The following is a 27,878-nucleotide window of genomic DNA, read 5'->3' as shown; positions in this document are numbered from 1 at the left end:
TCCAGTTCAGAAGGGAAAGGGTTGCCCAACAAGGGTCCAATTGACTGGCTTGGGTCATAAGCAGTACGCCTGGAGCCACCTAGTCCCAGGTCCTGATTCCGTATACAGCTTGGTATTTGACATGGGCCTGCCCGGGAATATTTACACCAGGGAAATCAGCAACTGCTACCAATCAGGGCGTCTTTTTCACATTGTTTTTAAATATCTACCAGCACTCCATTGACTCATCGGCCATCACTGTGTGTCAGGAAATGCTGTGCTGTGACAGGTCAAGTTACATCCTGCACCAGCCTGTCCTGAACCGCCTCCTCAGGGCCTCATGGTGCAGAGTAGTGTCCCTAGAGAAAGAGCTAGAAAGTGTCCACCAAGGCCAAATGTAAGTGCCACTGAAGGACACAAACCACGTATCTGGAATTATATCTGCTGCTTCAAACTGTAGTCCTTTACTGAAAACCAGCTCAGTAGGGAGATTCCCACCCAGGCGGGCTGAAGGTGTTGAGAGCTGGGACCACAAGGCGTGGTGGTACACACCTTGTGGTCCCAGCTGCTTGGGAGGCTGAAGTGGGAGAATCACTTGAACCTAGGAGGTCAAGGCTACAGTGAGCCAAGATCATCCCACTGCACTCCAGCCTAGATAACAAAGGGATACCCTGTCTCAAAAAAAATTATAAGGAGAAATGTTGCTATTCTCTCTGCTATGTGCCCCCAGCTATATTATTCCCTTCGGTATCCTTTAGAGAAGTACACCCTGTGACTCACCCAAGCAATGGCTATGTCTGCCCTTTAATACGTGTGTTTGTCAATACATTGATGGTGCAGTGGGCGGACGGCTTCACCTACAGGGTAATCAGAGGTCTTAGACTTGTTTGGCATAGTCCTAAGGAATAGAGGTTTCAGGATGCAGATTTCAGCCCAGTTTAAGTGAAGACTTCTTTAATGGTCTTTCTATTATCTATTTTGCTACTCCCATGTAGTGAAGCTCCTTTACAGGTTGACAACACTGCAAATTAATGTGTTCTAAAGTTAGGCCATTACTCTGGTGTAAATATTCCCACCATGGCCAATTTTAAGTTATCAGTGTGATGTTGATGAATGCGGAGTTAGAAAGAGATGTGACCTGCCGGCTCTCCCAAGCCAATAAAAGCTAGTTCCATCACACTGCTGTTGCTTCTACCTTCACCTTCACCTTCTAACTGGGAGAAGGGACACCCCAGGAGAAGCAAGGGTGGAATGCTCAAAGTGTAATAATAACTAGTAACAGTCACTATGCACTTATGATGGGTTGGGTTCTTAGGGCTTTCCTCTTTAAAAAATTAGTCCTCACAGCAAACTTAGGCAGTAGGTAGAAGTCAGGAAACTGAGGCATGGGTAAAATAACTAGTCCAAGGTCACACAGATAAGATTAGGAAAGTCCAAGGTCACACAGATAAGATTAGTATAAAGACAAACTGAGATGGTTTTTCTTAGTGTCCATGTTCTTAGAAACGGCACTAAAGTATTTCTCCAAAATTGCACAATCTAATATGGTAGCCACTAGCTCCACTGGCTAAGTATAAATTAATTGAAATTAAATAACATTTAAAATTCTGTTCTGCATCCATACTCCAGTGCTCAATAGTCACAAGTTGCTAGTGACTACTGTAATATATTGGACAGCACAGATATAATACTTTTCCATCATCAGAGAAAATTTCATCAGACAGTGCTGCTCTGGCTTGGCAGCTGGCTTTGCCATCGGCATTATGGGGGATGCCGGTGTGTGGGGCATTGCTCAGCAGCCCCAACTATTCGTGGGCATGATCCTGATCCTCATCTTCGCCAAGGTGCTCGGCCTCTATGGTCTCATCATCGCCCTCATCCTCTCCACAAAGTAGCTCCTCTCCAAACCCACCAGCCACAGAATATTATGTAAAGACCATCCCTCCTCATTCCAGAATGAACAGCCTGACAGACACGCATGGGGCCACTGCCCCCAGTAGTTGGTCTTGTACATGCCCAGTGTCCTAGTGCCCATCGTCTGTTGCCCCCGCCTTGCCCCTGCCCGCCCTGTGCTGTGGACATCTGGGCCCACTCATTGCCCCTCCAGGCCCCCGGTGCCCCACCCCCTAGAGTGCTCTGTGTATGCGGATGATGTAGAGTTGTCATTTCTCTTAACTGGATGTTAGTTTATAAAGATCTGACCTGTTCTTGCATCTGCGGAGCAGCCCTCATCCCCCAGCTAGCTATAACCTTAGCTAGAGTGTCGCCTTGTGGGTTCCTGTTGCTGAGACTTCCTGGATGGAGCCACCCTCACCCTCAGGCCCTTGGCCCTGCACGGAGCTGTGTCCAATAAAGTTCTCGGATATGAGAAAAACAAGAAAAAAGACAGTGCTGCTCTAAAAAGATTGTCAGAAAGAAAGAAGCCACACTTATTTGCTTGGAAACACAAAGTGTTTAATAGGATTTGCGGACTGCTATAACATAAAAACTCCAAATACAGTTTCATGGTTCTTTTGCTCTTAAGTAAGCAAATTCATTCATTTGTTCATTCATTCATTCAACAGACATTTACTGAGCACCTGCCATGTTCCAGGACCTATGCAAGGTTCTGGGGACAGGAAAATGAATAAAGAGACACAGCTCCTGCCCTCCAGGAGCTCACAATCTGATGGAAGAGGTGAAGTTCTTGGGTGGTGTTCTAAGGAAGAACAGATTGAGGGAGAGGAGAGAGAAAAGAGAAAAAGTTTCACTTTGGACATGACGAGTTTGTTGGGCCTGCAAGAACATCTGAGAGGATGAGTGGGGCTGGAGTTCAAATGCAACCTCAGGGAATACAGATTTGAGAATCATCAGCCTTAAGATGGTCATTAAATGAAGGGCCTGCCTGAGTTCATGCAAGGAGTGTGTGTAGAATGAGATGAGAATGAATCAAGGACAAAACCAACTCCAGGAAATGTCAATATATCAGGGGCAGGGAAAGAAAAAGGACCAGTGAAGGAAGCCGAGAAACCACATCAGAAGATCATCGCAAGGAAGTGGGTCACTGAAATCAAGGACTGGGAGTGTTGACTAACACGGAAAGGCCAAATCACATAGGAACTAAAAAGTACCCACTAGGTTTGATCTTGCTTAAGAGCCCTTTTAGTGGAGGAGTGGGAGTTGAAGTCAACCTGCAATGGATTCAAGAAGAAATGCAAAGTGAAGAAAGGCAGATAATAACTATACAACAAAAAAAACTTAGTCGTGAAGATTACAGTCCAAGAGTTCTCAGCATTTTTATTGACTGCACCTGAGAAGGCCAGTGAGGTGAGAAATGTCAAGGATCCAGGATGCAGAACCAATAATAGCTGGAACAAAGTCTGGGTGTCGAAGGAGGGGAAGGAGTCCAGAGGACCTTGCGGCAGGGAGAAGGACTGACGTTCCAATGCTCTGAGAGGGAAGGAGGAGCACAGACACAGAGCTCGGTTTGTTAAAGACAACAAATATTAGAAAGACAGGATGGAAAAAAAAAGACCATGAATATGGGGAAATGACCAGTGGCTCAGCAGATGACAATGATAAAGAAGGGGAAAAGGTTTGGGGGAGAAGTTTGATATGAAGGTAGAAGAGTGATAATCTGAACATACCACTTAGATTCCTGGGAGAATATCAGTGCCATCCCTAAGCCTGTGGTGTGGGAGCTTGAAAGACTATCGGTCTTCTTGTAAAACCTTCTAGAAAGGAAAGTCTTCAAAGAAGACCTAAATGTCAGACACAAGTATTTTGCAAAAATGTGGCCCATTTGCAGAGCTTTCAACCACTGGGCAGTGTTCAGAGGGACACAGCGGATCATCATGTGGATGAGAGAATGTAGATGGAGATGCCAACATTTAGGCAGAGATAACAAACATAAGACTGGGTGGGATTAATTGACTTCAGGATGTGAGAGAGAGCTCTGAGGTCAGTGGTAGCCCTGGGTTGTATAGAAGTCTTGGTGACACCCCCAACTGAAGGGCTCTGTTCCAGGATCTCCCAAAACATTGATGAGAAATTTGGGGTCTCGGAAGATAACAGGATAACAGGCTAATCTTGGGATTGGTCTATTCTCAAGATCCTCATTTCTCAGATGGAAATCACAACAGCCTTCAGGAGATCAGAATAAATTGGCCACACCTCTGAAGAGAGTCTAACCCAGGTGTACAATAATCCATATTCAAATGCTCTTTCTGGTGAGAAGAGCAGAAGCCCCCAGGGCATCACAGAAAAAGAAGTTCAGCAAGGGAAGTAATAATTTTTCAGTATTGAGAATGGAGCTTCATGTGGGGCCATGAGAAAGTCTAAGCTGGTAAAGACCACCCAAGCTCATGTAACCAAAGCCCCCAAGGGCCAATTTTGCAGGGCCCAGGCTCAATAGATATGTGTGTTTCCAAGTTTCCCTCTTTTCTTCATTCTGAAAATATTTTTTAAATCCTACTAGGCAAATAGCCAGGAAAATATCAGACATTATCTAAAATCACAGGGAACAACAAGGCTTGGTGATGAGGGTGGTGATGGAAGGAATAATTCCCTCTCTGTGTGTTCTAGAAATATTTCTAGAGCCTAGTTAGAACCCAGACTTTTTTTTTTTCCCAGACTTTAAGATATCAAGCGGTTTGGGCAAGGCACCCAGTCAACATTTCCTGCATATGCACCATTCTGAAGTGGTTTCAGGTCTCTGAGTAGAGCCTAAGTAGCCCTAACACAGCCCCTTCTTCATAACTCCACACCAACCTAAGGAAACAGCATCACATATCCCCCTCAGCCAATTGTGTCTGTTGCAGACAGCAGGTGAGACCAGCAGCCCCAGAGACACCTACACAGATGAGACTCCAGGCTCATCTGAGACTCTAGGCACCTGCCACCCTCAACTTAGATGTCATCCTCTCTGTAATATCCCCACTGTACACACACAACACACACCAGACACATCCCCCCCCGCACCCTCCTCCATATAGTTTACAATTGCATTTATTATTATAACATGCTTTAAATGTTTCTCTACATTTTGCTTCCCCACCCAACGACATTTGGAGCTCTTTTATTGGGTTCTAGGGCCTATCATACAATAATATTTGTAGGAGGAGTTGGTTTGGGCTGGGATAAAGTTAACTTCAATTGAATTGACTTGAATTGAGCCAAAATGGCGCTGGGAAACACAGGGCAATAAATTCCCACAGAAACAGGGTTAAGCATTACCTCAACTTCTGCATCAGGGATCTTCCCAGAGACCCACCACCTCCAGAGTCTCTCCCTAGCTCCCCAGCCACATTGCCTCTCCTCCACTTGGCAGTCCTCATTGCTTCTTGTGGAACAGAGCCGGGGCTGGCTCATTGCTGGGCTCCGCCATGACCTGCATGGGCTGGTTGTTCAGGGCAGCCTCGCGCATCTTGTAGTACATGAATTCGTTCTGGCGGAACATGCGTAGCTCCATCTCTGTCTGCACCCTCATGGCCTGTGGGACACAAATATACCATTAACAGTGATGGTAAGCCCCTAGGACATGCTGGTCTCTGACATACCTTGGGGTAAATGACTTCCAGCCACAGAGATTCAACTCTACCCCCTCAGAACACTCTCTCTCTCTCTCTCTCTCTCTCTCATTCATCCAGGGCCCAATGTCCTGGCAGTGGGCCCACTTTGTCAAGAAGAGGGAGTCAGAACCCTGGGAGAGTGGCTGGAGGAACCATTCTCAGAAAACAATGTTTGTTCTCAGGAACTTCCCAGTGGGGACCTGGATTTGAACCGTGGCCCCTGTAGGTACTAATGTGGGACCTCAGGCAAGTGGCGTAACCACTTCAGCTACCAGTTTTCTCACCCATTTTGTTGCTTCATACCTTATAGTGGGTTGGGAAGATTACAGTGTGTCACACACAGAAGAGCCCTCATCCTCCCACATGTCCATTCAAGAAATATTTCTCAAGAGGCTGAGGACACAGCATGAATAAGATTGACAAAGGCTCTGCCTTTGACAGGCTCGATACCCTAGACATAAAGCTAGTTACCCCACTTTTCTGCCCCTCCCTTGGTCCTCCTGCCAATTTTGAGGGGCTACTATATTATTTCCATTTTATAAATGAAGAAACCTAGAATCTGAATAGAAAAAGGACATCCATATCTGAGACCACACCAGTCCTAAATGTCATAGTCACCCTACATTTTACAAAGTCTGTCCACTTTCCATAGACTGAACTGTCTGAGGACAGCCCTGTCACTCTCAAATAAAGCAGCCCTTCAAAGCACCAAGGACACCAGCAACACCATTTTCCAGGCACTAAGTGCATTTCATGCAGTAACTCATGAACACTCATCACAACCCTACCCTTTCCCCCTATTTTACTGATGAGGAGACTGAGGCCCATACATTCAATAGTTGCAAAATCATACAACCGGAAAGCGGTGAAGCTGGAACTCAACACTGGAGGTCTGATTCCAGAGCCTGTGATCCCAAACTCCACTCCATGTTACACAGAATACTTTCTAATATACATGGTTGCACACGCATGCGTGCACACACATACACACCGTTGTTTACACTTCCTCAGACCAGGCTTGGGGTGTTACGATTCAACAGACTCGGGCTTCAAGTCTCAGCTTTGCCATTAACTCATCATGTGACTATGGACAGATTACCCTCCTTCCTGGGCCTCAATTTCCTCATGTGAGAAGCAAGGTGATATGGTTTGGATATTTGTCCCTTCCAAATCTCACACTGAAATATGATCCCCAGTGTTGGAGGTGGCCTGGTGGACATGCTTGAGTCATGGGAGCAAATCTCTCATGAATGGCTTAGTGCAATCCACTTGGTAGGAGTGAGTTCTCACCCTGAGTTTACTCCAGATCTTCTTGTTTTAAATGGCCTGGCCCCTCTGCTTCTCTCTTGCTCCCTCTCTCTTCATATGACACATTGGCCTCCTTTGCCCCTCACCATGATTAGAAGTTTCCCGGGGCCCTCACTAGAAGCAGATGCCAGCACCACACTTCCTATACAGTCTGCAGAACCATAAGCCAAAATAAGCCTCTTTTCTTTATAAATTACCCAGTCTCAGGTATTCCCTTATGGCAACACAAGCGGTCTAACACACAAGGTAGTGGGCTAAAGCCTTTCTCAGTTCCCTTCTGTCTAGCTGGCAATATGCGGACTTTTCTAAAGCAGACTCCCCCTGAACTCACACTGTCATCCTCAGAAAGCTCAGGGAGGGAACACCAGCCCCAAGATACTACTTGCCTCTAAGTCCTTGGTGATGGGGTGGGAGGGTCCATGTGTCACCAGGAGAATGGCATAGGCTTTGCAGATCATCCCATGCCCCACCTCAATGTTACCAGCATGCCAGTTGGTCAGCCCTGCCCGCATCACGGCCATGCCCAGTTGGGCATTGTTGGGGTGGTAGAGCTTCCTGCAGGAGCGTAGCAAATAATCACACATCACACCAATCATCCTTATATCTGCACTTAATTTGATGATGTATAAAGTGCCCTCATCAGTTAAGCCCATCTGCTTCTCCCCTCAGCACTGCGAGGTTTCTGTAGCCCTCCAAGGAGGAACTGAGGCACAGAGACATGGAATGAGTTGCCAAACCTCCTACACAGTGAGGCTGGGACAGCTGAAACTCTGGCCTGGGCTGCCCAGCCAAGTCTTTCTGGGGAAAAGGGGCCAGGATTGTACTATCTGAGCTTGAGCAAAGGAAGCTCACAGCTCTCAGGAGCACCTCAGACTTCTCCCTGGAAATTGGTAGGAAGGTCAAGGGAGAAAAAAATAATTTAAATGTCCTTTTTGAGACAGCATTGGTATTTTCACCTGCTTGGCACGCTTTTGCAGGGCTTCCTTAGCATGTTGTACATTTATCTACATTTTCTTTATGACTAACATCCTCTCAAAGAAATGAACTTGTGTCAACTTACTTGGCCAGAAACACAAATTTGTACAACAACATGGACATAGAAAGCAAGAGAGGGCATTGGCAAATGGAAGGAAAGGGAATTTTACAATTTTTTTGCAAAGATGATTGATGGCTCTTTTTTTTTTTTTTTTTTTTTTGAGACAGAGTCTTGCTCTGTTGCCAGGTGCCAGGCTGGAGTGCAGTGGCGCAATCTTGGCTCACTGAAACCTCTGCCTCCCAGGTTCAAGCAATTCTCCTGCCTCAGCCTCCTGAGTAGCTAGGACTATAGGCATTCACCACCACGCCCAGCTAATATATGTATTTTTTAGTAGAGATGGGGTTCACCATGTTGGCCAGGATGGTCTCGATCTCTTGACCTCGTGGTCCACCCACCTCGGCCTCCCAAAGTGCTGAGATTACAGGCGTGAGCCACCACAGCCGGCCCCAATTGATGGCTCTTTTAAAAATAAATAAAAGAAAGCTCCCAAAATTGCCTGTGTGGGTTACAGGGTGGTTGGGGGGGGGAGTCCAATCACCTAAATTCAAGCTGGAGTTAGCCTGAAGGAAATCAAAAGCAGAACATGCCACCCAAGTGATAGATGAGCTGGAGAATTTGGGAAAGACCAGGGATGGCAAATAGATTTCATCTCATTACCAACTACCAAGTTGGTAGTTTCATTACCAACTCTGATTGTTTGGTCATTACCACTGGAGCACCATGATAAAAAGGCTCAGTCAGAAAGAGAACCATGATGGATTACTGATGCCTGCCGTGGGTACAGGAGGGAGGCAGCAGTAACTGTACCATCTATTTGCCATCCCCGGAATAGACACATTTCCAGGACACTGTCTGAGACCCAGGATCGTCACCTACATATAGCCATCCACCATCCTCCTGGCATAGTCCGAGGCCTCCTCAAAGGCCTGGAGGTAGGAAAGGACCTCCGAAACAATGCTCAGCATCCGCAGCATGTAGATGTTGGTGTCAGCAAACACTGGCTCCTGCTTCTGCAGGCACTCCCGGCATAATTTTACAACCTAGAGTGAAACAGAGGCCCTGCCCATTACCATTGCACCAGACAACAGGCTTAATTCACATACGGGACCATCGTGATGATACCAGACACTCATCCTTTTTTAAATTGGAGTAATTGCTGACAGAGGTGGGAAAGCACAGGTTTGGGGTGTGACTTGCAAAGTGGTTCTATTGGCTAAGGTATAAGGCTGGGAAGGGTAATGGTGTGAGATATGGCAGACAGAGCACAGCAAGGAATTTCCAAAATCAGTAGGCAGCAGGAAGCTATGAAAGCTATACGTACACACACACACACACATAAACACACAAACACGTAAATATGTACAGTCAGATCTGTGTATGCACAAGTTCCACATCTGTGGATCCAACCCACTGCAGATCAGATATATATGTATTTGATCTATATCTAAAATAAAAAATATATATATATATATATATATTTTTTTTTTTTTGAAACAGGAGTCTCACTCCATTGCCCAGGCTGAAGTGCAGTGGCTCAACCTTGGCTCACTGCAATCTCCACCTCCAGGGTTCAAGCAACTCTCCTGCCTCAGCTTCCTGAGTAGCTGGGATTACAGGTGCACACCACCACGCCCAACTAATTTTTGTATTTTTAGTAGAAATGGGTTTTCACCGTGTTGCCCAGGCTGGTCTTGAACCCCTGAGCTCAGGCAAGCCACCCACCTCAGCCTCCCAAAGGGCTAGGATTACAGGCATGTGCCTCCATACCTCGCCAAAAATATTTTAAAAGAAAGAACAAGACAACAACAACAAAAATATACAAACAAATCAATAGAGTATAACAGTTATTTACAGAGCATTTACATTGGATTAGGTGTTATAAGTAATCTAGAGATGATTTAAAGTATATGGAAGGCTATACATACATTGCATGCAAAAATACACTGTTTTATACAAGGGACTTGAGCATTTGCAGATTTTAGTATCTGTGGTGGTCCTAGGACCAATTTTCTACAGATACCGAGAGAAATATATATGTGTGTGTACATGTGTATATACATATATACACACACACACATATATGCATACACACATACACGCATGCGTACATATACACATATACAAATATATTTATATATTTTATAATAGCACATTGAGATGAGTACTACTAATAATCCCATTTTACCAGATGAGAAACCTGAAGCACAGAGACAGTAAGTACTTTGCCACAGTCACACAGATGGTAAGCAACAGATCAAGCACTGTGACCAAGCCATTGAGCTCCATCTTCACCACCATTCCTGTGATTCTCCACTCACTGTGCTTTGGAATCATCTGAAAGCTTTTTTAAAACACTGATGTTCAAGTCCTACCCCAGACCAATTGAAACCAGATATCTGAGAGAAAAACGCTGGATGTGTGGTTTGTATAAGCTGCTGGGTGGTCCTTAAGCTCAGTGAGTTTGAATAATTATGTCCTACTGGAAGTGTACAAGATGGACATGCAGAGAAGGAGGCTCCAGGAAGCTGGGAAACGTCCCTGGAAGGATGCAGCCTTGGCCCTGGTGAGGAAAAGATGGGCCTGACCTCAGTCGTCCTGGACCCAGGCTTTTCAGACTGACTCTTGTGTAGACAGAGGCTTAGGCCCTACCCTACAAAGTCCAGTGGTCTCTAGATTTTAGGTGTTCATGGTTCTCCTCTCCTTTCTTTGCTGCTCTCATGGGAGAAATGCCATACAATTCCTTCCATTTAAAGTCAGTGAGAACTAATTTTGCTCTGAGACTTTCCCAGAGTTCATGAGGCAACCTGAGGTGGTGAGGGCATAGCAGGGAGTGGAAAAATCATGGCTGGCAATCAATTCATTCTGAAAACAATCCTTAAACCCATGGGCGCAGTGTCCAGCGCCACGCCTAGGCCTGCCAAGTCTGAATGGAGAAGGAGAAGAAACGAAGAGAAGAGAAGCAGGGGAATGGAGGCAGTGGGGCCCTCCTGTTCACTCCAGCTCCCACCTTGTGCCTCTGACATAGGTTTTCCATGTTGTACAATAACACTTTGTTCATGTGACTGTCTCCCCACCTGACAGAACTCCTTCCAGGCAAGGAGAGTGTCTTGTGTTGGCCACTCTAGTAAGGTCTTAGAAATGTACAATAAATGGGTTAGTAAAGAAGGAGGGGCCGGGCACGGTGGCTCATGCCTGTAATCCCAGCACTTTGGGAGGCCACGGTGAGCAGACCACAAGGTCAGGAGTTCGAGACAGCCTGGCCAATATAGCGAAACCCCATCTGTACTAAAAATAACAAAAATTAGCGGGACATGGTGGCACGTGCCTGTAGTCCCAGCTACTCGAGAGGCTGAGGCAGGAGAATGGCTTGAACCCAGGAGGCGGAGGTTGTGATGAGCCAAGATCGCACCATTGCACTCCATCCTGGACAACAGAGTGAGACTCTGCCCCAAAAAGAAAAAAAAACAGAAAGATGGAGGAAGAAGGGAAATAGAAATAGAAATGAATAGAAATTAATCTCCCGCATCCACATGCCCTAGTGGCATTAAGCATTCAAGTTGCTTAACAAGCTTGGGGAACAAAAATACTAATTCATGGTCCCTATTTTCTGTTGTAGATTGAATGAGTCACATCCTAGAGAGTGAAAACGGAAATCAGTATTTCCGACAAGCCACCCAGGTTGATTCAATGCAAATGCCCTGTAGCCCAGTGTTTGGCAGTGGGTCTCGGCTTTGATTACACATTGAAATCACCCAAAAGCTTTAAAAATCTTGATATCAGGGTCCCGTGGCCAGAGATTCTGGTGAAATTGTCCTGAGTGGGGGCCTGAGTATCAGAATTTTTCAGAGGTGACTCTAGTGTAGAGCCAGCTGAGAATCCCTGGTGCTTCAAGAGCCAAGGTTGAATGCACGGTTGGGAGAGACTGAAAACTGTAGCCAGCACACGCATTCAATTATCGGAAAGCAAGCAACCCACTCCCAGTATGTCCACTGCCATCTGCATTCCCCCATCTCTGATACCAGGTTTAGATTTCACAGATCCCCCAGGGACAAGTGTCTGGCTGCATTTGTGCCCCTCAGACCCAATCTCAGTGGGTTAAACAGTCACTAAGAACACACACTTAGGAGATGCTAAAGGTTTAGGGAAAAGAAGAGACTGGTCTCGACCAAGGGGCGTCTTCTAGAAAAACAACCTGCTTAGTAGCCACCCTCCCCTGAGCCCATTCTTACCCCATTTCCCTCCCTTACTAGAGAATGTTTCCACCCTCCTCTCTACCCCCATCCTCTATAACAAGTGAATTCTTACCTCATGATACAAACCCTCAGAACGAGCCTTGTCTATCTTTTCCAATGTATCCTTGGAGAACTGTATCATCTCCTTTACCACTTCCTGAGAGGGCTGGGAAAGGGAGACATGTTGAGCTAGAGATGGTTTTTTGAGGCAGGCCACTCTACCTTTGAATAGTTGCCATCTTTGACATCCAATGTTGTGCAAGGTTAATGCCTTCCTCATTCTAAATGCCTCATTCCTGTAAATGCTACCCAAGATCCTGAAGCTATTCCTGTTCCCTCATCACATTTCTGACTCACGTTTTCTATCAAGCAAAGTCCCAGAGCCTTGCTGTCAGCCCATCACCCCAGCCTGTGCTCATTCCTGGGCCTTTGAACCCCAGGGCAGAACCTGACATCAATCCCTGTTGTTTTCTCTGGCATTTTGGATTCTATCGCCCAAAATATTTGCTGTTCTCCCTCTTTGTTTCAAGTCAGCCACATATTCCACAGGTACGCCCTTGCGTTTTTGTTTTCATCCAAGTCATTGATGTAAATACCAGCCAGCACAGGGCTAAAGACAGAGGCCAAGGACTTGACCCAAAAATCATACTCCAGTTTGTCTTGGAGTTCATTAAAGAGGGTCCTTGTGATAATAATTATTCAAACCCTTCCAAATGTCTTAGCACCCAGCCCGTATTTCCTGGTCTTGGCCAAAAGGATGTCAGGAGAATATCTCAACTGTTTTCTGTGAAATCTAGACTCATTAGGGTTACTACATTTGCCTAAGTGGCCTAGTGATCTTACAAAAAAAAAAAGAAAAAGAAAAAGAAAAGCAACAACAACAACAACAAAAGGTTTTAGGTTTTGATATTTGAGGCAAGGAAGTGCCATAATTAAGAAGCCAGTTCCCACAAGGACATAATAATTTTGAAGAAAAAGAGCCAAATTTCTCAAAGTCCAAGAAGTTTACATGCTGTGATAATTCCTATCAGAAGGACTTTTCTGAATTTTTTTTTGTGGCTTAAGCAAATCTTATATAACTTTTTTCCAAAATGAAAATAACTTTATTTATTTTGACTATAAAATTGACATATGCAAGTTATGCAAATTAAAACTATATTAAAAAGTATGGTGAAAAAGGTAGAAATCCCTAGAACCTACCTAAAGACTACAGTTAGTATCTGAGGAACATTTTCCTATGCATGCATGCAGAAATAATATCTAAAATATTTAATGACTGATACAGGAAAAGCACTGACCAATCAAAACAAATACACTGACCATCAACAATGGGTATGTCAGCTGAGCACGGTGGCTCACACCTGTAATCTCAGCACTTTGGGAGGCCAACGAGGGCAGATCACCTGAGGTCCAGAGTTCAAGAGCAGCCTGACCAACATGAAGAAACCCCGTCTCTCCAAAAAAAAAAAAAAAATCAGCTGCACATGGTGGCACATGCCTGTAATCTCAGCTACTTGGGAGGCTGAGGATGAAGAATCACTTGAACCTGGGAGGTAGAGGTTTCGGCAAGCCAAGATCATGCCATTGCACTCCAGCCTAGGCAACAAGAGCAAAACTCCATCTCAAAAAAAAAAAAAAAAAAGTTTTTATTTCTACATAGGTTTACGTATACATATATTAAGGAACTAGGAAAGATTCTGATGGCAATTGAAGTTTTGGGCTGGTGTACTGATGGAGGCTTATCAGGCTGGGATATAGCATTATAGGGAAAAGAGAATGACTGTGATGACCTTGTAGACAGTCCAGGTTAAGGAAATGGTTAATAAGTTAGTCCAACTCCCCACTTTACAGGTGAGGAAACTGGGGCCCAGAAGGAAGAGACTTGGCCAAGCTCAGATGTTTAGAGTCATAGCCATTACTAGTGCACAGGCCTCATAATTTTTCTTCCAGTATTCTCCCTACTACATTATAATGACCTTTTTTAAATGCCTGAAAATGTATTTGCATTTTAAAATATACACTCAATTTTTTTCTGCTCAGTATAGGTGAGTTATTTTGAGTTATTTTCATAGAGAAACCCAATTTGATATAAAATATAATAGAAAGCCTTTGCTTTGAATTCAGGTAGATTCCAGCAGAAATCATCAATCTTTTATATCAAGAGAAATCTCAGCTCTGCCATTCATACTGAAGACATGTGTGTGTCATCACCAGTTGGTAACAGTATGTCTGAAGCGAAGGGATGGGAACTAAAGGCCACACGTAGCCTACTGAACTATTGAAACTGCCAGGTAAACATCAAAAAAACTAAAGAAATGACCACATGGTTGTTATATTTTGGAACAAGACAAGAGGGTCTGGCCTCTTAATAAAAAAAAATTAAGTAGTGTGGAAGCAAGTTATGAAACAAATACTCAGGGCTAGTCTCCGGGAGGGAAGGCTGGCTGGCTCACAGAGAAGCCATGTTATCCACAGGTTCTGAAAAGTCAGGGTGAGGGCGGATGCAGTAACAAATTCTTCTGTAGCGCTCATGATGCAGTGCCGATGCCTCTCACGTACATCCAATATACACCTCCTGGAATACAGAACCTTTGATTCCCTGAAAAGGAGGTTGTTCCTATAGAAAACATTAATCCTTGGGCCCCAACTGCTTTATCTCTGCCTGGGAGGGGTGGCTGTCAATCTCTTCACCCCAGGCATCACTGGTCACACAACTCCCTCCTCTTGCTTCTGTCTGTATGGACAGAGTATGCTTACAGGCACATGGGTGTGCGTGCATGTATATGTGTGTGTGTGTGTCTTTTAACATTCATAAATGGTAGCATACACAGTGTTAGGGGTTAAATTGCATCCTCTCAAAATTCATATGTTGAAGTCTAGCCCCAGAAGTTACCTCAGCATGAGATCTTACTTGGCAATAGGGTGACTGCAGATGTAATTAGTTAAGGTGAGATCATACTGAAGTAGAGTAGGCTCCTAACCCAATATGACGGGTGCCCTTATAAAAGAGAATGCCATGGGAGACGCCCCCATGCCTTTACTGATCTCCATCATCCTCCCCCTGAGCACAGCTTCACCAGAGGAAATGGAAAAGAGGAGTCAGCGCTTTCTTTGGTTTTAGCTTCTTGCTTATACTATTGCAATCAGTGATTAAATACTTCACTCTCATTTCTGCTTTGTTGCTTTAACTGGCTACTCTGACACCTGGTGGCTCAGCTCTTTCTCCCAGCTCACCTGGGTTCCTGACCTCCCCTCATCAAGCCTTCCTCTGCTGCTCAATAGACTCACCATCAACTGGCAACAGCTACCCAGGAGTTCAAGATGGTGACCAATCTAAACATAGACCTGTCTCCACATTGCCCATCCCCTTGGGACTAGGAATATTTTTTTTTGATAGCCAGAGAACAAATCTCTTTTCCCATCTGATCTCAACATCTTAACTTATCAGCATCACTCAACTCAGAAAGGAACAAGAGGAGAAAGCAGAATTTGTTGTGTCTACTCTGCATGCCACTCCTTTTACACACATCGTCTTCTTTAATCCTTATAACAACCTATTGCATTGGGGCCATCATTCTTATTTTACAGTTGAGAAAACTGGGTGACTTTCTCAAATTCAAACACCTATAAGTAGCAGTGCCGGGACCTAGCTGGGACCTGCCCATACAGTGCTCTGCTCTCGTCCTCTGCCACCTCCCCAGGGTGACAGCTGCCCCCTAGGAAGCTCATGGGCAGGGCACACTGATTAGCTGTGAAACCACCTGTGACTGTCTCCTGGAGAAGATGGACACAAACACCCCAGCAGCAGGGCTGCGTGTACCTTGGGGTTGTCTTTCACCCCTAGGAAGAGGTCATCTTTCAGTTTTTTCTGACAGTGTTCACACGTGCAGTCGAAGTAATACTGCTTCTTCAGCTGCTTCTTGCGTTCTTCACTGACGTTGAGGAAGTCGATGTAGGACACAGTCAGCTCCTCTCCTTCCGAGATCTTGCCCAGTGCCCGGAGCTCAATTCTGGAGCAGAGTGAAAGGAAAAGGTGAATTGAATCCAGGCCTACCGAAATGGGGTCTGTGCTCTCCAAGGCTTCATGGAATTGGGTCTCAAAGACAATGGCTTTCACTGGCACTCAGAAAACTCCCATTGCCCCCACAAAAGAAGCAATGTGACCTAAAGGATGGTTTTCTGTATAATTCTACTCTATTCCTTAGAACAGTCCAATCCACTCCATTCAGTTAACTGCTCTGGAATCAGCTCAGATAGATTCCTGAGAGCTGGGCTCAGCCATAAAACCAGGCAGAATACCTATGCCTGTAAGTCTCCCTTTACATTTAGCTACTGATTATCTGTAACAAAGAAAAGGAGAAATAATAGGGCAAAAGCTCCAAACAAGAGAAACCTGAAAATCTTTTCTAGTTAGTTTGGGGACTACTCTCTCAGAAACATACACATTCGGTTACCCATTGGGTTACATAGCCCATTCTGTGTCTAACTTGATGTTACCACTTAACCTTCAGTCCAGTGGTTTAGGCCAGATTACATAAGGAGACTTAACCCACAGAGATTGTTGAAAGCAAATAAACAAAGGTTGGCTATGTTAGCTTACTGCATTGTTCACTTTTGTGTTTAATGGGACGTGCGGCTTATTGGTTGAAGGTGGTTAGCAAGAGCAGATGGCATTTCAGTTCCCTTCTAGCCTAGCTCTGACCCTCAGTTACTTACAGCACTACCCACCTTGCCTAATGTGATAGGTTTCCTTTTTGAAGATTATGAAGGTAAAAACCCACTGCAGAACTGACATCCAGCTGAGCCAAACAGGTGGAGGTCAGCCTGTGGACCTCTCAGCCAGGCATCCTCCATCACAAGGCCAGACAGCTACAGAAAACAAGTGGTGGGCCCTGCAAGCTGGGTCCTAAACTGTGCTCCTATATCTCCCCAGAATCCTGGGGCTCCCCTGCTGATGGGAAGCCATCATCCAGACAGCAAGTGGCAAGATGCAGAGAGCCAAGGAGAGTGCCTGCACAGAGATCCGTGGTCATTTATTTTACCTCCCAGAAAGGCTCAGTTAGACACCATCCAAAATCAAGGGCAAGACTCCAGCACTCAAGAAGAGTCCCAGTCAAAGACAGCCCCTTCCTTGTACTCTGAGGTGACAATCAAGGGAGCAACTGCTGAATGGTAGTGACATGCGTGTTCAGGCATCTGAGGTGACCACTGACAGATCAAAATCCTTCTCCCAAAGCAAGATACACTGATATGCCTATTAATGTGATAATTTGTATAGAAATAACTCCTGAAGTCCCTGCTCACCATTTGCCCCTCCTTTCCTTTGTTCCTTGCCCCAGTTTTCAGCAGCAGCGGTTACGGAAGTGATGAAAAGCCAGTGGGAGAGGAAGTCCAGGTGATTCTGCTCACAGTTCTGCTTAGAATCCTAATATGTCTGAGCTTCAGGGGACACTCATTCCACAAATGAGGATAGTGACACAAGAAGGATAGGGCCCACAACACTCTGGGGACAGAGCCAGGATTAGAACTTCATACCCTCATCATAGTAGCCTTGCCTGGTTGTTTTCGGGCTACCTCCTGGGTCTTCAGTGCATGGGAATTAAGATGCATCAAAGCTCTTGCTTTTTAGGACTCTACTAATGTCCTAAATAATTCTATGTGAGCAACTCCTGGGCCAGGATAGAGTGTGGATCTCTGGTGTTTAACCCTGGTGGGTAAGTAACCAATTCCTCCCCCAAGAGTCCCTTTTACAGAGGCAGCTCACCATAGTGACATATCCTAATTCAACAGTGAATCAGTGGCCAATTGGGCTGGAATTTCCAGTAATTTTTCTTTCCAACATGACTGTGTCAATTTTTGCACTGTCTCAGGGTGTCTCCGATTATTTCAATGGTATTAGACATTTTTCAAAACCAAATTAAATTAATGTCACTTAAATATGAAAAAATGCATATATGTATTACTCATTTTACCTTACTTGAAACTGGAGATTGGAAGAGGGGAATGGTGACCAACCTGAAATAAGCGCTGCAGGAGGCAGGAGATGAGGGTTGTAGCCCTGGCTCTCCCTCCAACCAGCTTCCTTGGACAAGCTTCATCCCCACTCTGGACCGCAGACCCCTTCTACCTCCAACAATTTGCAATTCTATAGTTCAGCTAATTGAGCCACAAGTAGGCAGCCTATTTAATTATTTCTCATGGAGGCTAGAGACAGAGCCCAGCACTACAGAGACTTAGAACTAGGAAGGTCCCTAGAGCACTCTCCTCTTGACCTTTCTCTTCAGATGTGGAACCCAAGCCCAAGAGATGACGTGAATCAACCAAAGTCACGTGCAGTGCACATCAACACAGACTCAAGTGCACTGGCCACTTCTACCCCAGCATTCCCAAAGCCCAAACTCCCACACAGCATTTTGTTCTTAATCCAAAGACCATTTCAAGGGCTGGTAACCTCACCCTGAGAAAAAGACCCATCTGGGGCCATTTGGTTGTCATTAAGAAAAGACAGAAGTAAAATTTAACCTAAACCGCTAATTCATAATTGGTCAGAAGCAGTAAGCAGGATACTATGAATAAACATTTATTTAAAATGTCAGTTATAGATGCCATTTTTGGAGCCCAGTCTGGGTGAGAGGTTGGAGCTTATAAACAGACAGTCCTTTGGTAGGTCAGTCACAGTCCCCATTTCATGGTAAGAAGGGTTTAGGGAGACAAGATAGGCTTTTGCTGAGACAATGTGGACTACAAGGGTTCATGCTTCAAGGTTGGAAGAGCAGAGGAAGTGAGGAGTGAAAGGGAGGAAGAAAGGAGGAAAAATAAAGCAAAGCAAGGCAGGTGTTATATAGGTAAGAAAAATGATTAATTTAAATGCATTACAAGTACACCATTCAGCAAAGACGAGACACTGGGATGCAGAAGGACATTGTGGACAGATGGCAGCCAAGGAGTCTCAGGAATGGGCGGCCCCAGCAAACCAGGCACATGAGGGAAATGGGTCAGAGGAGCAGGGATGCTTGGAAGCACTGACCCACCTCATCTGGGTATGAAACATGGATTTCACTGCCTCATGACTGAAAGACAAAACAGACACCCATATGGAAATCATTATCATTGGCTGATCAGATGTGATCCAGTGCAAGGGTGCCTAGCATTCTGGGTTATACTACCAAAGCTCTGGCCATCACAACAACCTTTATCCCAGCCCCTTCTAGCTGGACTCACTGGACGAGACATAGCCTGGTATAGTGTAAAGTGCGCTGACTTTGGAACAAGAGGTCTGGGTTCAAAGGTAGTCAGCCCTGACCTGAACAAGTTCCTTCCCTTCCCTGTGTTTCAGTGTTCCCACCTGTAATGACACTGTCATGAGACAATGCACTTAAAAACAGTGCTGAAAAAACATACACGATGTTGTTATTATCATTCTATTAAGTGTCCCAGATGAATAAACATGGTCTCTTTGGATGTCTGTTTTGGGAAGAGTTTGAACTGCACACGGAGCCTGGTTAGGTCACATAGATAGTATGCAAAAATTGTTGGGGTTCAAATTGGGCCCTTAACCCCATGTCTAGGGTTCTTTCCACTATGGCAGGCAGCTAGACAGGAAATGCAAAGTCATCTTCTCTTGCACAAAAGCCAAGAAGCCTGGATAAAATGTGGCTGCTAGAAATTAGTAAATGCAAAGAAGCCAGAGCAGACATAGAAGAAAGAGTTGCTAGGTTCCTGTGGTTGTTACACCCAATGACAAGAGGAGCCTTCGGTCACCACCACTTAGAAAAGGGCCATCTAGAAAGCCCAGGCCCATATGTGGCTGAATTTGATCCTCTCTGACAACCAGGTCAAGCTCAGTCAACAGCCCCTCTAGGGAGTATTCCATGCGGTCCAGGCCAATGACCCCAAAAGGCTTCAGAAAAGAAACACATATGCTGAGAAAAGATTATCGTCTGAGTCCAAAATAAACTTTCCCATCTTGAGTGACTTTCTCAGTTGCTTGAGAGCCTGGTTTCAGAAATAGGAAGAAAAAGGGAAATCAGAGTACTTGGCTTATTGAAGCTTAGACCCAGTTCTTAGCTGAGAACCAGACACCATTATCTGGCTTCTAGGAAGTTTTTTGGGGGAATTTGCTCATTGTCGATGATGGCTCAAAGTCAGCTTGTATCTGTCATAAGAGCTCATCTCTAAGAGCAAAAGCAATTAATATTGCTCAGACCTCATTCCTCTACATCTCCCCAGCCTGAGCCGTGGACAAACAGGGGCTCGTCCCATCTGCTGATTTTTCTCCATTTGTGCCCCGCCCCCAAATCCATCATTTGCCCTTATTTTCCCCCTCATCTGTGCCTTCTCGGAAAAAGGGCTGACCTCTGAGGGTTGCATGACCCAGGTTTCTTTGCGCTTTGGCTTCTGGTTGGGGTTTGGCCAATGGTAGGAGAGCAGAAGGTGGAGGAAATGAGGGGTTGGACTATCTAATCCATTGGCTTCCTCTTTGCCAAAATATGGTGCCAGCTGGCTGGTTTCTCTAGACACAGTTATAAGCCACAGCTGAGCTACTGCGGGGCCCCCTAGCATGGCTCCAGCTCTCACCAGCTGCAGAAGCAGTGCTTCCTTCACCTGCCCTTCCAAGCCTAGAGGTGGTGATGGTTTCATGTGTTGCTAGTCCCTGGGCACCGCACCATTCCTTGTTAGTTTATTTTTGTTGTTGTTTTGTTTTGTTTTGTTTCAGAGATAACGTCTTGCTTTGTCACCCAGGCTGGAGTGCAGTGGCATGATCATAGTTCACTGCAGCCTCAGCCTCCAGGGATCAAGTGATCCTCTTGCCTCATCCTCATAAGTAGCTGGGACTACAGGCATGCACCACCATGCCTGGCTAATTTATTTTTGTATTTATTTATTTTTTATAGATATGGGGGTAACAGTATATTGCCCAGGCTGATCTTGAACTTCTGACCTCAAGTGATCCACCCCCTCAGCCTCCCAAAGTACTGGGATTACAAACATGAGCCACCAGGCCCTGCCCCTTGTCATAAGAGCTGTCACAAGAGCTCATTCCTAAGAGCAAAAGCAATTAATATTGCTCAAGCCTCATTCCCCTACAGTATCTTAAACTCTACCCACACTTCTGTAAATTGTCCCTTCATTCAATTCTATTTGGGTAAACCCCTTTGAGTGTGCCTCCTGATTCCTGCTAAGACCTTGGCTAAATGACCTCTAGACAGATAATCCAAGGCTTCAAGTTTTAAAATAATAAAGGTTTATCTAACACATCCAGGCAGCCCCAAAAAACATGCACACTCAGAAATGACCCAGGTTGAATTCTCTGATATCCTCCACGATGTCTTTCTCTTATTCACAGTTATTCTGGAATGAGATTTCTATGGGCTAAATAAACATTTAAAATCTACCCTAGTTCAGGATTAGCAGGTTGACTTTGGCTTAAGTTAAGTGTAGAAAACACCATAGGCCTCCCCATTCCCATCACAAATACCCCCAGATAAAGACATACTCACTTGCCATTGTTAAATATGACAGTACAGTTGGGCCAACAGTCATGGTTCACCAGGCCCAGGTTGGGGAAGATGCCCACGCCCACGGCCTGCAGGCCTCTCTGATCGCTGAGAGTAAAACCGTTGCAGTTAATCTACCCAGGGAAAAAGATGAAAGAGTCAGTCAATAGACATGGACAGAACACAATCCTAGCTGTCGAAAGGAGTTTTGAAAAACAGAAGACCCAGTATTACCCTGGGGATGCTTCGGGAGACTAGAAACAGAACAACTAGTCCCTGTTCTCTGCGTGACTCCAAATGACCCACAAGATTAGTGCCATGGCACAGTCCCATATCTGAAAAAATGCAACCCTATCTTAAAAGTTTTTGTGGCTGTATTCTAAAACAGTCAAAGATGGAAATGTTTTCTTTTTTCTGTATCTGGGTCTTACATGAGTATTCCTCAGTCTCTGGCTTGGTTTTTCTCTCTGTACTCTGATGTGTGTGTGTGTGTGTGTGTGTGTGTGTATGTGTGCGCACCCGTGTATATGTGTGCATCTGCGTGTGCATGTGTGTGTGAGCTTTTCTTTCCCCTCTTTCCTCTGCCTACTCAGTTTAAATGCCTGTAACTGTTCATAAAAGAAAATTGACATCTTTTTTTATTATTTTGTATCTGGTGAATAGTTTTATATTCCCTGCTCACAATTTTAAATCTGGTGAGTGCCATATTTAACACTTATCTCTGAGATTCAAGACAAATCAAGTTGGTTACTACTGATGCGGGATCCAAGTGATTTTCTTTTCCTTAAAAATAAATTGTTCTTTACAGAAACAGACTCCAAATATCTGCTCTCACAGCATGAAAAATGTATAAAGATAAATATAACCTAGAATACATTAGTAACTGCATGCAAATTTCCACTTCATCTATAAATACATCTAAGAATAATGTTATACATAACAGAAATACAGTATACATTTATGTCCTCACATGGATATTTATCATAGATATGGAGGAATGCCACTCTCTCCATTTATTCTCATCAGACATTTAGCAAGTTCATGATGTTAAGCCTGTGAGTACCACTAACAAGCTGTACTACTTGGGGCAAATCTCTTTCTTCTCTGAGCCCTGGTTTTCCCTTCTATAGGTTGAATAAATTGGACTAGATGAGCTCCAAGGATCTTTTCAGCTCTAACCTTTGGTAATTGTATGATCTGTAGCCCTAGTCCCCAGACCTATTAGCGATGCCCAAGATTTCTCTACACACCAATTCACCGCAAGGCTATAGAACATAATAGTTAAAAGCAAAAACTTAGGCTGGGCGTGGTAGCTCACACCTGTAATCCCCAGCACTTTGGAAGGCCAAGGTGAGTGGATCACTTGAGCTCAGGAGTTCAAGATCAGTCTCGGCAACATGGTGAAACTCTGTCTCTACAAAAAATACAAAAATTAACCAGGCGTGATGGTGTGTGCCTGTGGTCCCAGCTACTCAGGAAGTGGAAGAATCACTTGAGCCAGGGAGGTGGAGGTTGCAATGAGCCATGATTGCACCACAGCACTCCAGCCTGGGTGACAGAGTAAGACGCTCATCTCAAAAAAAAAAAAAGAAGAAGAAGAAGGTAGAAGCTCTGGCTCCAGACAATACAGACTGCTTCTAGACCATAGTTAGCACAAGCTAACCACGTGGCTTTTGGAGGTCATGTAACCCCTCTGGGCCTAAGGTTTTCTGTTCTATAAAATGGAAATGCTGAAAGCATAGACCTTACCTTGTGTTGTAAAGATTGGGTGAAATAATATATGGGAAACTGTGGTGGTTAATTTTGTATGCCAACATGGCTGGGCAATGGTGCCCAGATATTGGTCAAACACCATAATGCATGCTTCTGTCAAGGTGTTTTTGGATGAGATGCACATTTAAATTGGTGGAGTTTGAGTAAAGCAGAGTGCCTGCTAGGATGTGGTTGAGCTTCATCTAATCAGTTGAAGACTTCAATAGAATAAACACTGATCTCCCCTGAGCAAGGAGGAGTTCTGCCAGCAGAATGCCTCTAGACTTAAACTGCAACTCTTCCTGGACCTCCAACCTGCTGGCCTACCTTGGAGATTTTGGACTTACCAAGCCTCCACCAATGTGTGAGCCAAATCCCTAGAATCAATCAATGTCTCTCCCCTTGCCCCCCAACATGGTGAGGACTCGGGAGATGTCAGTGTGATGTTTGTCCTCCGCCTCAGCCTGCTCACCTTCACCACATAAAGGGCCTGGCCTGCCAGATGGAAGACATCCATCCCCACAAACTCTCATCCACCCAGCTCTCGCCCCCACCTCCAGGAATCTTATGGCCTCACCTGGCTTTGCTGCTCCCACCCCAAAGCCCTGACTCCCCTGTCTAGCTCACACCCCCTACTGCTCCAGGCTCCCCATCAGTCCTGCCTGGTAGACCTGCAAAAAGGTTTCCAAAGTAACTGGTGGGCAGGGAGGGATAGTGATTGGGGATCTTTATTTTCAATGTGGAGAGGAAAAAATGTAAAAAGTGCAGACAAGTAAGAAGATAAATTACCATCCAAATCTACCATCCAGAGTTGGATAAATAAGTAACATTTGTATGTAGGATGCCAATTCAGATAGAGCAGGAATGACCTCGTAGTAAACAAGGCCAGAAGACAGAGTCCAGGATGAGGGCTCTTCATTTCAAGCTCCTGTCCTTCTTCAGTCGTCTTGGCCTCCCCTCCCAACTCTGGCCTGGCAGCTTCTGGAAACTTCTTAGTTGGACGATCCCAGCTGTCACCATGGCCCCTCCTTTTTAAGGAATCATAATCTAGAATCTCTAGATTTCATTAGTTGTGTTGTTTAGAGGCCTGTCCCTGGGCTCAGAAATGGAAGGGGCGGTAGGTGTTTCTGCTACATGTGGTAAATAGACGGCAGTTTCTCCAGAGCCTCTGGCTGCCTGGGCTAGATGAGGCCATTATGGAAATAGAACCCAGGGTCCAGGGCAGGCAGGGTTTCTGTCTCGTAGTTCACTCCTGAGAAGCCCCACCCTCCCCAAGGGGGAGGAGGGAGGGAAAGAGGAGAGAGACAGGGAGGGTGGAGGAGGAACGCGGAGGGCCTACCACTCCGAAGATGTGGGAGATGTACTGCATGCTGAACTGCTGGCTCTGGGGCGGCCAGTACTGCAAGAACGTGTCCACGTCCACCCGCAGCTCCTTCTGCTCCTCCTCCCCAAAGTGCTCCACGTGGTTCTGCAAGTCGTCCACGGAGACCAGGCAGCCCTCCGTCAGCCCGGTGCCCTCTCTCTCCACCCGCCACATGATGCGCGCGGCCAGCCTGTGGGAAGGGCAGCATCAGGGGGCCACTACAGCCACGTTCGTTCATTCAACACACATTGACTGGGTGTCTCATGCATGCCAGGCACAATGCTGGGCCCAAGATACAGTTTTAAACTAGATGGATGGAATTTGTTCTATCATGATGCTTCATATAGCAGGGGACAGGTAAGTAAACAAGAACATTTTCCATAGAAAGTGCTGGGCAGAAAAAATAATACAGGGTGGCATGACAGACAGTCACCAGGGTGGGGAAGCTAACATCATCCAGGGAAGTGTCACAGAGGAGGCACATTTGAGCTGAAATTGGAAGGGGCGGAGGAACTGGCTCTGTGACACTGGAGAAGGAGCACTTCAGGAGAGGGCAGTGAGCACAAAGCCCCCGAAGAAGGAATGAGCTTGGCGTGATGGAGAAACAGCAAGAAGGCAGAGGTGGCTGGAGCACAGGGAGCAAGAAATGGAGACCAGATGAAGGTGAAGGTGTGGGCAGGAGCCAAGTCCCAGGGGTTCTGGGGACAGAGAGGTGCGGCAGCCTGGGTCACTCTTAACAGTATGACCTACAGCAATGAGCCCTGAATCAGGAGTCTAATAACCTGTTTCCACTTCTTACTGTGTGAGCCTAAGCAAGCCACCTGACCTCTCTGAACCTATCTGGTGGCCAGTAAAATAGGAAAAATATTCCCTGCTATGCTAACCTCCAGAGGTATTCAGAAGACAAAGTGAGGTAATAGGTGTCTGCATTATGTGTAAACGTATTGGTATTCTTGATGACTGGGTAGTGAGAAAGTGGAGAAGGCGATCTAGGTGGGGAAACAGTGTGAGCAAAGGCCTTGGTAGCCACAGGCATGCCTCGTGCAGGAAACAGGGAGGGGCCTGGCCTGGCTGGAGAGGGGCTCTGGGGTAAGTGGGGGAGGCCAGGTGGGACAGGAGGAGGCTTGTAGAGACACAGGGACTTGAGTATGAGACAGAGGGGTGTACTTCATCCCGGAGGCCTCTTTGTTAACTATTAGGCTGCCCATGATGAAGCCTATGACCCAGGAACACTTGAATGTCCCTGCCACCCACTGAGTGCACACTTTTCAGGCACCTGGGGAGGGGATGGTGGTCCAGGACAGATCCCATCTCTGAGGAGAGACTTGGTTGGCAAAGCATAGGCCCACTCCTCGTTGTTTGTTTTTTTTTTTAATTGAAATTCTAATTGAGAGAATTGCAAATTCACAGGCAGTTGGAAAACAATCCGAAGAGATCCCTAGTACATTTTGCCCAGTTCTCTCCAATGGTAACATTTTGGAAAACTAATATCACAGCCAGAATTGACATTGATAACCCACCTCTTTTATTCAGATTTCTTCCACTTTACTTACACTCATAAATGTGTATGTGTATTTAATTATATACAATGTTATCACCCGTGTAGCTTCATGTATCCACCTGTACATTCAAGATACTAAACAGTGCCATCACCTCAAGGGTCCCTTCTGTCCCCCGCCTCTTTTTGTACCATTTTAACCATTTTGAAGTATACAGTTCAAAGGAATCCCTTGGGCTGGAGCTATTGGCCTTGAGATTTCTGACGATGGCCACCAGGAAAGGCTATTAGTTGCAAACTCAAATGCGCTGTCTGTGTAACGTGTATGACCGCAGGGAGAGTGGTGCTGCTGTGACTTGGAAAGCTCTGTATTTTTTAAAGGGGGCAGATACTACTCAGCTCTAGCCGATTTTGCCAGATCTTCAGTTTTGTTTTGTTTTGTTTTTTAAGAGAAGCCAGAAATTCTGATTTCAAAATGTAAAATTTCCCAATTTTTAAACATTGGTGGATCAATTTTAAAATACTTGGCCCTTGGCCAGGCATGATGGCTCATAGCTGTAATCCCAGCACTTTAGGAAGCTCAGATGGGTGGATCGCTTGAGCTCAGGAGTTCAAGGCTACCCTGGGCAACACGACAAAACCCCATCTCTACAAAAAATATAAAAATTAGCCAGGTATGGTGGTGTGCGCCTGTGGTCCCAGCTAGTTGAGAGGCTGAGGTGGGAAGATCACTTGAGCCTGGGAGGTTGAGGCTGCACTGAGCTGTGATCAGGGCCCCTGCCCTCCAACCTGGGCAACAGAGCAAGGCCCTGGATCCAAAATACATAAATAAACTAAACTTTGGGGAGTCCTACAGAAGGAGTCTGCAAGCCAGTTTCAGCCAGTGGCTGCAGTTTGGAATCACTGCTCCCAACAGCCAGTTCTCCTTCTTAGGCCTTAAAGGAGGGAACAGAAGTGGCCATATCCAGTCTTTGAGGCTCTTTCCTGACTTGCACTCAGCTTGGTTTCCTTAGCTCTGGGAATACAGTTGCTACCACCATTCCAGCCTGACATTTGGGAATCCGAAGCACCATCATGGGGCCCAGCTCTCACCTGATGTTTTCATTGGGCACCTTCCCGTATCTCTTGATGGCTGAACACTCATTCTTGTGGTTCAGCCAAGCATCCTTCTGGCAGGTGCGGTCACAGTAATGGGCAAACTTGCACTGCCCACAGCGATGGAGCTTCTCCTGCCTCTTGAAGCAGGTGTGGCACACAAAATTAACAAGGCTGGAAATGGAGAGAGAAGACACGTGATTGAGGTCACAGTGGAAACAGTACCATACAGCCAAGGGGAGAACTCAGTTCCAGTACTGGTTGAGCTGGCTGGTCCTTGTCTTTCTAAATCTCAGATTTCCACCTTCCAAAATGAGGAGTTTGGGCTTCCAAAGGCCCTTCCCAGCTATAACCCTTCCTTTAGCAATTTTTTTTTGAGACAGAGTTTCGCTCTTCTTGCCCACGCTGGAGTGCAATAGTGCGATCTCAGTTCACTGCAAACTCCACCTTCTGGGTTCAAGCTATTCTCCTGCCTCAGCCTCCTGAGTAGCTTGGATTACAGGCATACGCCACCATGCCCAGCTAATTTTTGTATTTTTAGTAGAGACAGCGTTTCAGCACGTTGGCCA

General features: G+C 45.6%; 1 protein-coding gene across 2 annotated transcripts in view; it reads right to left on the bottom strand.

The window, feature by feature from the left end:
• Positions 1 to 2,411: 2,411 nt before the first annotated feature.
• SMYD1 (SET and MYND domain containing 1) overlaps positions 2,412 to 27,878 on the bottom strand; it is a 42,776-nt gene continuing 17,309 nt past the window's right edge. The window contains exons 2-10 of one of the 2 annotated variants that reach the window (XM_032243619.1): positions 27,307 to 27,483; positions 24,693 to 24,906; positions 21,605 to 21,735; positions 19,136 to 19,174; positions 15,925 to 16,114; positions 12,178 to 12,270; positions 8,749 to 8,912; positions 7,223 to 7,391; positions 2,412 to 5,449 (exon numbers count right to left, since the gene is read on the bottom strand). In XM_032243619.1, coding sequence (XP_032099510.1) covers positions 5,291 to 5,449; positions 7,223 to 7,391; positions 8,749 to 8,912; positions 12,178 to 12,270; positions 15,925 to 16,114; positions 19,136 to 19,174; positions 21,605 to 21,735; positions 24,693 to 24,906; positions 27,307 to 27,483 — 1,336 coding nt within the window. In that variant the 3' untranslated portion in view covers positions 2,412 to 5,290. The remainder of the gene's footprint in view (positions 5,450 to 7,222; positions 7,392 to 8,748; positions 8,913 to 12,177; positions 12,271 to 15,924; positions 16,115 to 19,135; positions 19,175 to 21,604; positions 21,736 to 24,692; positions 24,907 to 27,306; positions 27,484 to 27,878) is intronic. The other variant, XM_032243620.1, reaches the window with a different exon arrangement.

The sequence above is a fragment of the Sapajus apella genome, unplaced genomic scaffold (genome assembly GCF_009761245.1).
Source record: "Sapajus apella isolate SASKATOON/1434 unplaced genomic scaffold, GSC_monkey_1.0 scaffold52, whole genome shotgun sequence".
NCBI classification, from domain to species: Eukaryota; Metazoa; Chordata; class Mammalia; order Primates; family Cebidae; genus Sapajus; species Sapajus apella.
The sequence above is the reverse complement of the archived record's forward strand: the minus strand, read 5'-3'. Positions and strand labels throughout refer to the sequence as shown.